Here is a 10,935-nt window from a genome sequence, read left to right as displayed (position 1 = left end):
TTTTTTTGTGAAGGACCTACCATATATTTGTTGCAAAATTGGACCTAATCATTTTTTCTAAAATACTAGGCCATATATAATGCACAATTGACCAAATGGTTGGGTGGAAAAAAAATTTATCCACCTCTCGTGAAAAAGACAAATTCCCGCCGACTCAGTTGGAAGCGGGTCAAATTTGAACTACAGCTGCCTCGTAGTTTGCTCTTTATTTTTTCCAAAAATCATTTCTAGGTACATAAGTATCTATTTAATCAGAGAAACACCAAAAAATCCTAGATTCAACCACTAGCTAGGAACGGTCAGTCCCATCGTTTTGACCGTAAACGGGCATAAAAAATTCAAAAAAAAATCAAAAAATTGGGAAACCTTCGCATTGTGTCATTATATGTGGCTAAGTTCCCAGGAAAAATAATAAACTTGTAATACGACAATTATTTTTGAAAAGTGTTCTCAGAAACGAGCTATCACGTGTGGAGATCAATGGCTTTCAAGCCAAATGATCAATCTTATAGCCACATTCATGGCATAGTTTGTTTAAATGATCTCATATTGTGCACAAGGGTGCATATTGGAATGGCAAACAATGTTGCCTAAGGAAGTTTTCTTTTTCTTTGGACGAAAGAACCATTTTCCATTTTTCGAGTGCCCAAAAGGAGGTTTTTTTGTGAAGGACCTCCCAAATAATTGTTGCAGAATTGGACTAAATCATTTCTCTAAAATACTAGGCCATATTTAATGCACAATTGACCAAATGGTTGGGTGTCAAAAGTTTTGATCCACCTCTGGTGAAAAAGACAAATTCCCGCCGATTCAGGTGGAAGCGGGTCAAATTTGAACTGCAGCTGCCTCGTAGTTTGCTCTTTGTTTTTTCCAAAATTCATTTCTAGGTACATAAGTATATATTTAATGAGAGAAACACCAAAAAAAATTCAAGATTCAACCACTAGCTAGGAACGGTCATTCCCGCCATTTTTACCGCATTTTGAAACGGGCATAAAAAATTCAAAAAAAATAAAAAATTGGAAAACCTTCGCATTGTGTCATTATATGTGGCCAAGTTTCCAAGAAAAATAATAAACTTGTAATACGGCAATTATTTTAAAAAAGTGTTATCGGAAACGAGCTATCACGTGTGGAGATCAATGGCTTTCAAGCCAAATGATCAAACTTATGGCCAAATTCATGGCATAGTTTGTTCAAATGATGTCATATTATGCACAAGGGTGCATATTGGAATGGCAAACAGTGCTTCCTAAGGAAGTTTTCTTTTTCTTTGGACGAAAGAACCATTTTCCATTTTTCGAGTGCCCAAAGGGAGGTTTTTTTGTGAAGGACCTCCCAAATAATTGTTGCAAAATTGGACCAAATCATTTTTCTAAAATACTAGGCCATATTTAATTCACAATTGACCAAATGGTTGGGTGTCAAAAAATTTGATCCACCTCTGGTGAAAAAGACAAATTCCCGCTGATTCAGTTGGAAGCGGGTCAAATTTGAACTGTAGTTGCCACGTAGTTTTCTCTTTATTTTTTCTAAAAATCATTTCTAGGTACATAAGTATCTATTTAATCAGAGAAACACCAAAAAAATTCCAAGATTCAACCACTAGCTAGGAACGGTCATTCCCGCCGTTTTGACCGCATTTTGAAACGGGCATAAAAAATTCAAAAAAAAATCAAAAAATTGGAAAACCTTCACATTGTGTCATTATATGTGACCAAGTTTCCAGGAAAAATAATAAACTTGTAACAAGATAATTATTTTAAAAAAAGTGTTCTCAGAAATGAGCTATCAAGTGTGAAGATTCATGGCTTTCAAGCCAAATGATCAATCTTATGGCCACATTCATGTCATAGTTTGTTCAAATGATCTAATATTGTGCACAAGGATGCATCTTGGAATTCCAAACAATGTTGCCTACGGGAGTTTTCATTCACTTTGCACGGAAAATTCATTTTCCATTTTCCGAGTGCCCGAAATGAGTTTTTTTTGTGAAGGACCAACCATATATTTGTTGCAAAATTGGACCTAATAAATTTTATTAAATACTAGGACATATTTAATGCACAATTGACAAAATGGTTGGGTGTCAAAAGTTTTGATCCACCTCGATTCAGCTGGTTGGGTGAAGAAGATAAATTCTCGTCGATTCAGCTGGAAGCGGGTCAAATTTGAATTGCAGCTGCCTCATAGTTTGCTCTTTATTTTTTCCAAAAATCATTTCTAGGTAAATAAGTATCTATTTAATCAGAAATACATGGTTTGATGGCGAGACATCGAGGTTTGGACGATGGCAAAGGGCCCCAACTCTAGAGCGCGTAAGCTCGCATGCCCGCCGCATGGTCACCGCGTGACCGTGACATTGCCATGTGTTCTGGGCGGCCTAGGCATGTCTAGTGGGTTGGGCACTCACCAGGTAGGTGCTAGGAAGAAAATTACAACATTACATTCTCACGAGGAGACCGATCAATGCTCAAACATGAATTAGCAGCCAAGTGTTTGATTAGCGGTACGGGAAATGTACATGGCTAATGGGCGTGAGTTTTGGCTGAGGATGATCAGTTACTAAGAAGACCGTCTTCACAAATTTTCAGCTCAAAAGGAGGAGCCTAGGTGGTACTTGCTTTGCAAACTACCACACTGGACATAACTACAAATGTTGAAGCTCGGCTCAAAATAATGAATGGATTGAGCTAGCATTTGGTGGAGGATGGTTATTTGGGCATAGGAAAGCACTGTAGAAAATGGATACTATTTGGACATGCCAAAGTGGTACTTCCTTCACAAACTGCTACTCTGAACAAAATAGGAAAATGAATATTGTTGAGTTATTTTTGAACTAGGAAAGGAAGGTTTTTGACAGATTTGATGAAGATATGATCCAAACAATTTATGAGAATTATTTGGGAATTTTTGGAATAACAGAAATATAGGTTGCTTGACAACCTAGGGCAAAAATTGATACATGGACATGACACATAGGCAAAACTGATGAGATGGCGCCTAGTCATCACAACCCACCACAATCTACAAGGCTATGGCCATCTATATTGGTCGTTAACAACTAGAAATAAGGCAGCGGAACAACCTTGTTTGCTTTGTGACCATTTCGTGTATGGAAATTACGATCTTTCTGACCAAAATGGTCGCAATGGTTTAGGGTTTGGAGCCCCCCGAACAGCTTTTGACCAATTGGTCTCAAATGGTCATAGATCTATGACCAATTCTTCTAGGGTCACTGACAGAAGGTCATTAGTTGACATATTTCTTGTAGTGGTGCATCAAGAGCGCTCCCGGTAGGCTCAACGCTGGCAACGCCGCCGACATTCCCTCCAAGTGTGGCGTCAACATCCCCTACGCCATCAGCTCTTCCATCGACTGCTCTAAGATTTGCTAATCAACCAATGGTCACCATGTGTATGTTGAGGTCACACACACACACACACACACACACGAATAAAAGCCTTCGTATTATCTCATGGAGGAGGAGGTGGCGGATGAGGAGGAGGATGAAGAGGAGCAAGTGGGGCAGGAGGAGGAGGATAAGGAGGAGGGGGAGCAGCTGTAGAAAGCAGAGCCCGTGAAGAAGGAGGCAACGGAGACAGAGGGGAGTAGGTGGAGGTGTGGCTGTCTGCGTGCTTCGCCATGGCGGATGCCAAGGTGGAGTACGAGGCCGCCCAAGCGATGGAGATGGTAGAACAGACCGCCGTCCATGATTCCATCTTGGACGAGGTCTATGTCGAGGCTAACCGACAGTTCATCGGAATAAAACAGGCGGTGATGGAAGCACTGTTCATTGAATTGGACGGGAAGGCGGAGGTGGAGGAGGGGACAGAATCTTCACACGTGCAGGAGCTACCGCACTTTCCCATCTACCTAGCCCCAGGCAAGGAGACCGTCAACATCTTCGACAATAGTTCTTTTAGCTATGTACGTAGTACATAGGTTTTTATTTACATGTCTGTGCTATTTGGGTACGGAGGTACAAAATTTGAGTTTTGTGGTTGTGGCGGACGTTTTTGGTGTGCTGTCCGGTCACTGTCCGCGGACGCGTCCGCGGGTGTTTTGGGGGTCTGCTTAGTGTGTTGCTGGTTGGAGATGCTCTAATGATGCATCCATCAACAGTAGTAAATCACCATGAGACATGCTGCTACATTGACGGATGAGGCACTTACCATTAAAAAAAAGCCGAGTGGACTATGGCACTGAATACTTGCACAGAGGCAAATTAACATCTATTCACTCCAGGTGAACCACGGGGACATTGACATTTGGTGCTGAATTACAAGTCTCCCAAGTGCACATTTTTGCTTTGTGGTAATTTAGAATGTGTATTTGTAAAACAACTGAAAATATATTAACTAAGAATATATTTATACATGCATTTAGATCGAATGTCGTCCGGTTTCGTACCAACTTAGTTCCATTGATATATTACTAGAGTTAACGTGGAATGATCAATTTCGTTTCTGAATGTGGTGCACACACGAAAAAGACAGGCAAGCGTATCTTGTGAGGAAACAAGAGATAGTGTTCCTTTGTTTTCTCTTAGAACAAGACTGGCAATGGCATTCCCCACAAATAAATTGTAACAACAACAACAACAACAACAACAACAATAATAATGACTATAATAGTAACGACGACCAAGAAGATGATGGACATCAAGGTCTTAACATGAACATGTGTCCTTTTGTGTTTTTGAGTTGCTAGAATCGTGGGATCACCTTCTAAGAAAACATGCATGATGTACAAATAAAAATTCGGAATGTAGCTCTGAATATGGTACCAATGAATGTTAAGATGTGATATTGGGACCAAGTAAGGCAAGGTAGATGATCCCCAGGCATGCATGACCACATGCACAACTAGATTGATATAGTTCACTTGTCGAGCTCATCATAATTAATGCACTCAACTACCGAAATCACTGATGAAGGAGTACTCTTTGTAAATGTCACTCACACCTTCCCATGGTGCAACATGTGTTGAACTGCATGTGCGCCACTTGTCGCAACCTGGGATTTTTCCTTTTTCGTAGATTTTTTATTCAAAATGTTTTATCTCTCAACCATGTGTCCAAATCCTGAACCATTTCACCGTTGGATTCCTCGCATCGAGATCTTCAAAACTAGATCGTATGTTGATAGTTTTCGACGAACTTTTTTTCACGAAAAAATCGGACGAAAAAACCCCGAACCGAGAGCACGGTTTTCCCTTTCCAAGAGCATGACCAAGCTTCTCGCGGAAGCAAATCCGCACCTCCACGAGAACTAAATTAGTGCCTCTCGTGGAAGGAAAAGAACATATTTTGTCTTTTTTGAGATGCATGGCCGTGCTTGTCGTGGAAGCAAATCCGTGCCTCCACGAGAAGTAAATTAGTGCCTCTCATGATCAAAAAAATCCATGATTTTTCCCTCTCACATAAGAAATTCATGACTCCACAACAAGTAAATCAGTACCTCTTGTGGATGGAAAAAACATTTTTTCCCTTTTCCGAGATGCACGGCTGTGCTTCTATCGGAAGCAAATCCGGTTTCCGCTTGCAAGCTGAGCTATTGGATTCGGTAGGCCAGAGCGTATTTTGGGTAAAAATGATGACGTACGTATATGCACAGTTCAATGGTCGTGCTCACCATCATAGATGCACTCAACTACTCCATGGTCGGCCACTATATGACTGCGTACATGTCTTAGTCTCATAATTAATCTGCTGCGCTAATCAACCACATTCCACCGCTAGAACGCCTGGATGTAGTGCTTGGTCCATCCATCGGCCCAACCAAACGGTAACAACCAATCATCTCCTAAATGCATTAACACCCATAAATCAATTCCAACATCCAACAACCTAAATTCATGCATTTGCTGGTATCAATTGAATTGGCACACGTAGACACAATACTCGACACCAAGAAGCCCTATTTAAGCCCATGCATCCCCACGAAACTCCTCACCATTACAATCACTTAGCAAATCTAGCTATTTCATCATCTCTGCCTGAGCTCACCACCACTACTAGTGCTAGCTAGCTTGATCGTGATGGCCCATTCTGCTGTTGCTCAGGTCGTGCTCGTCGCCGTGGTGGCCGCTATGCTCCTCGCAGCCACGGAGGCGGCCGTATCGTGCGGTCAGGTGAGCTCTGCCTTGAGCCCCTGCATCTCCTATGCACGCGGCAACGGCGCCAACCCGTCTGCGGCCTGCTGCAGCGGCGTTAGGAGTCTAGCCAGCTCAGCCCGGAGCACCGCTGACAAGCAAGCGGCGTGCAAGTGTATCAAGAGCGCTGCTGCTGGGCTCAACGCTGGCAAGGCCGCGGGCATCCCCACAAAGTGCGGCGTTAGCGTCCCCTACGCCATCAGCTCTTCGGTCGACTGCTCTAAGATTCGCTGATCGAGCACTTGCTGCCATCGCTGTTGCCATCGTCCCCTGCGCCATCGTTGCTGGATCTACGCTTAGTATGTTGAGGTCACACACACGCACACACACATATATATATGAATAAATGCTCTCATATTATCTCACTGCGTGAGAGAGAGAGGAGTACGTACGTCAAGCAGCTGTGCATGGCCGGCCCGAGTTTGGTTGTTCCTCCACTCCCCGAGTATGCTGTACTTTGTACCATGTGTAATTTTGATATATGGATTGTATACTCAGCTGAACAGCTCTACTTGCGTGCGCATGTTATTCAGCACTTTTGATATATGCAAGACTGGGAAAGTATTCCATTCCAGTTTGTTGCTCCAAGCAAGACGTAGGAATGAACCCCAACAATTTACTAGGAATGGGACTATGGCATTTCACTCATTTTGGTTCCTCAACAAAACACACCCTAAAACTATTTGTTATAAATTTGTAATTTGTAATTATGGATCGAATCACAGTAATAAACCGGCGTTCTGACAGGGTATGACATAACAAAGCTGAGTGGACTACGGCACTAAATACTTGCACAAATAGAAAGTTAATATCTACTTTTCACTACAGGCGCACGGATGGAAATATTCTCTCCATGCTAATTTGAGTCAGGTGTTTGATTTTTTCCAAAAATATACTATACCTTAAATATATTTATATATAAGCATTTATACTGAAGTTTGACCTTTTTCATCTCAACATAGCTCGATCTGTAATGGCTTCAGTAACCGTGGGATGATCAATTATCTTTTTCTATGTTGTATCCTCATCCACATGAAAAAAAGAGACAATCATGGGTAACTTTTCAGGGAAAAAAAGATGATGCTTATTTAGTTTATGAAAAATAGTTTTGACGATGACTTTCCCCACGATGACGGTTGGTAAAGCCTTTAACTATAATATGTTGTTTTTGTGTTTTTGAATTGACAGAATCGCAAGATCAGTTCAGGAAAGAAATAATGTAATGTGACCAAAATAAGCAAACATAACTTGCGGCAATAAACAAATTTTTTTCATTTCCTGATTGAGAGATTTATTCACTGCCTGCATTGCAACTATAAGTTGCACGGATTTTTCTTATTGTTTCAAGCATTTTAGATTGGATATTAAAAACTTTAATCAGACACTGTTTGAATATTACAAAATTGATGTCATTGTAAGTCTATGTTATCAATTACTTTTGCAGTTTTAGTAAATTTTAGTGATAGCCTTCAGCTTGGAGTACGTGGACTAAATGCTTATGGTATGAAAAATAACAAGAAAGTTATGTTGTGTCACATTGAAAGTGGATAGTTGATCGTCAGCTGCTTGCCAATATCGCACAACCACATAATTTCAGTCTTTTTCCATCAAAAACTGTACTCCCTCCGACCCATAATAAGTGTCGCATCTTTGAGCTAAGGTTTATCTAACCTTAATTTAAAGCTGCGATACTTGTTTTGGATCAGAGGCAGTAGAATTTTCCAAATACAGTTTGGTATCCGAATATAGATAACTATTCATCTTCGGTAGCAAATATGAACTCCATATGTTTATTGAAGTTCAAACAGATATATCTAATTTTATTCAAGTGATTTTAGTAAAAATGTGGCCGAAAATGTGTATCTCAGGGCTAAAAGTTCTAAATTTTTAGAATTTTCCGAATACAGATTGGTATGTAAGTTTTGATATCATTTTAGCTTTGCCAGAAAATATGAACATATATTTTGATTGAAGTACAAATAGAAATATGTAAATTTACTAAAAAAAACTGGTCTAACATATTTTTCCATAGAAGGCCTCGGTGCGAAAACTTACGGCGGGGCACGACAAGATGTTTGGTTTCTATTCTCTTCATAGGCACCGCGCCATTGTCTTGCAAAATGTATGATTTATCATTTGGTCCGCCTTATTACCATCGCATCTCCATCACATACGTGGTTCTCAGGCCAAGGAAAAAGGTGAGCTTTATAGGATAAGGGCGTAGCTGTCAAAAACTGTTTCACAAGTCTCCGTTGCCCAAATTTGGGGTGTCGTAGATATTGCTAAGTTCCCCATGGCTCCTACTAGTACGCTTTGAATCTATAGGAAGATGCATCCCGGGCTGGTATATTGCAGACTAGAAAGTCGATGTAAGTTGGTTTTTTAACTTTGCCCAAAGAAGTTGGGTTTTAATTCCTTGTAGCAGTACAAGGTAGGAGGTGTGTGTGAAATGAGAGAGCGGAGAAGTTTAATGACCTGCGCGGCAGAGGTGGCCGTTGGATCCATTTAATACGCCAGCGCTATTATAGTACACATCTACAACATCGTGGCCCATTGATTTGGTCCATGCTTGCACAATGCTCTGCCGACGATTTGAGGAGCTCGATGTGCCGACCAAAACAACGTGGGTGTGTCTAGAGACGGAGGGAAAACTTCCAGAGCTGATAGCATTGTAAATTTAGTTACCACTCCCTATGTTCATGGATAAGTATACATACAAATTTAAAGTCCATTGAAAAGATAGAAGTACTCCAACCTCATTCCTAGTAGCGCCACTTGTTGATCAAAAGACCATAGATGGGAGCGGTGCAACGCACCCATATTCCGCTATAGGATCCGGATGCGCCAAAGCCATTTGCATAATAAAGTCGATATTTTATAACACAGAAGCGGAATACAGGTGCACCGTGCCATACATAATACATGGTAGATTTACCCAAAAGACATGTCTTCATATAAACCAAATTAATCATTAAAATGCAGCCCTGAATATTGCATCAATGAAGGTGATTGAACGGTGGCCCTGCACGAGCAAACCAAATTAATGCACTCAACCACTCCACAGTCGGTCATTGTAGGAGTACATGTCGTTATTAATCTGCGCTGCACACGCTAATGAACCACACTCCACCGCTAGGTATGCATGCTTGGTCGATCAATGGGCCCAACCCAACATCCAACCGTCTCCCAAATGCTATAATATACCCAGCAACCTAATCCAGCATCCAGCGACAAACATTTATGCATTGGCTCACACCAATCGAATTTATCCCTGTGGACGCAATACTTGCCACAATCATAGTGTACAGTTTACTTACTACAAATGGTATCACATGTTGGTTAGCAGCTCTATTTAAGCCCATGCACACCCTACGAAACACCTCACCGGTACAATCACTTAGCAAATCTAGCCCATCTCACCATCTCCAGCTGAGCTCAACACCACTACTACTGCAAACTCGATAGGGATGGCTCGCGGTGCAGCTACTCAGCTCGTGCTGGTCGCCATGGTGGCCGCTATGCTCCTCGTAGCCTGCGATGCGGCGATATCCTGCGGTCAGGTGACCTCTGCCTTGAGCCCCTGCATCTCCTATGCACGCGGCAACGGCGCCAACCCGCCTGCGGCCTGCTGCAGCGGCGTCAGGAGTCTGGCCGGTGCAGCCCGGAGCACCGCTGACAAGCAAGCAGCGTGCAAGTGCATCAAGAGCGCTGCTGGTGGGCTCAACGCTGGCAAGGCCGCCGGCATCCCTTCAAAGTGCGGCGTCAGCGTCCCCTACGCCATCAGCTCATCTGTGGACTGTTCTAAGATTCGTTGATCGACCACTTCTTCTCATCATGGCTGCATATAGCTCCAGCGATCTACGCTGAGTACGTTGAGGTCATACACATACATATACATATATATGAATAAGTGCTCTCATATTATCTCACTGCGTGACAGCGAGAGGAGTACCTACGTCCGGCCAGCTCTGCATGGCAGGCCACACTGTTATATTGATGTTTGGTTGTTCCTTCACCCTTTTGAGAGGACTCATGAGTTTGTTCTTCTTTGTACCATGTGCACTTTTGATATATGGATCTTACACTAGTAGAAAAACACCTAATAGTCCCGGTTCGTGAGGGCCTTTAGTCCCGGTTCATGAACCGGGACTAACGGGCCGTTACTAATACCTCCACCCATTAGTCCCGGTTCAAACAAGAACCGGGACTAATGTGCCTCCACGTGACTCTGTGCGCCGAGCCCAGTTAGGGGGCCTTTGGTCCCGGTTGGTGGCACCAACCGGGACCAAAAGTCCATGTTTTTTTTTGGAAAGTGGCTGCTTTAGGGGTTTTGGGGGTTATTTTTAGGTTGTTATATTAGCTAGCTAATAGAGAGAAGTGTCCTCTCTTATATCTTCGTCCTTGGTTTACCAACGCTGCTGCTATATATGTTCATTTTACCCGCTGATATAATAACTCATGCATGCTCGCATACATCAGCATATATAATAACAAGTACTCGTCCTACTAATCATGCATCATCATACAACTTCTACTCGTTATTAATAATAAATCATACGATCATCATCCTCATAGTCATCGAACCCAACCCTACATAATTGTTCTTAACACATGATCATCAGTATCAGGTAGGACCTAAACACTCTTAAGGTAAAATAGCATAAAACAATATAGACCCTGACTCTCCATTATGAAGAATGGCGATCATCCTGTCTCCAATTTTTGCCCTTCGCTGAACGTTGCTTCCAAGAAGCTCCTTCCGACTGTCCATACATTTTT

The 10,935-nt window shown here is 42.1% G+C and overlaps 2 protein-coding genes across 2 annotated transcripts; both read left to right on the top strand.

Annotated features, from left to right (window-relative positions):
* Positions 1–5,942: 5,942 nt before the first annotated feature.
* Positions 5,943–6,661, top strand: LOC123173686 (non-specific lipid-transfer protein 4.1). Its single transcript, XM_044589946.1, has one exon. The coding sequence runs from the start codon at positions 6,043–6,045 to the stop codon at positions 6,388–6,390; it is 348 nt and encodes a 115-aa protein (XP_044445881.1). The 5' UTR covers positions 5,943–6,042; the 3' UTR covers positions 6,391–6,661.
* A 2,727-nt stretch (positions 6,662–9,388) lies between these two features.
* Positions 9,389–10,205, top strand: LOC123173684 (non-specific lipid-transfer protein 4.1). The gene has a single exon (XM_044589944.1). It carries the CDS (start codon positions 9,624–9,626, stop codon positions 9,969–9,971), a length of 348 nt encoding a protein of 115 aa, XP_044445879.1. The 5' UTR covers positions 9,389–9,623; the 3' UTR covers positions 9,972–10,205.
* The last annotated feature ends 730 nt before the right edge of the window (positions 10,206–10,935 follow it).

Source organism: Triticum aestivum, unplaced genomic scaffold (assembly GCF_018294505.1).
Source record: "Triticum aestivum cultivar Chinese Spring unplaced genomic scaffold, IWGSC CS RefSeq v2.1 scaffold60258, whole genome shotgun sequence".
Lineage (NCBI taxonomy): Eukaryota > Viridiplantae > Streptophyta > Magnoliopsida > Poales > Poaceae > Triticum > Triticum aestivum.
This window is presented reverse-complemented; position numbering and strand designations above follow the sequence as displayed.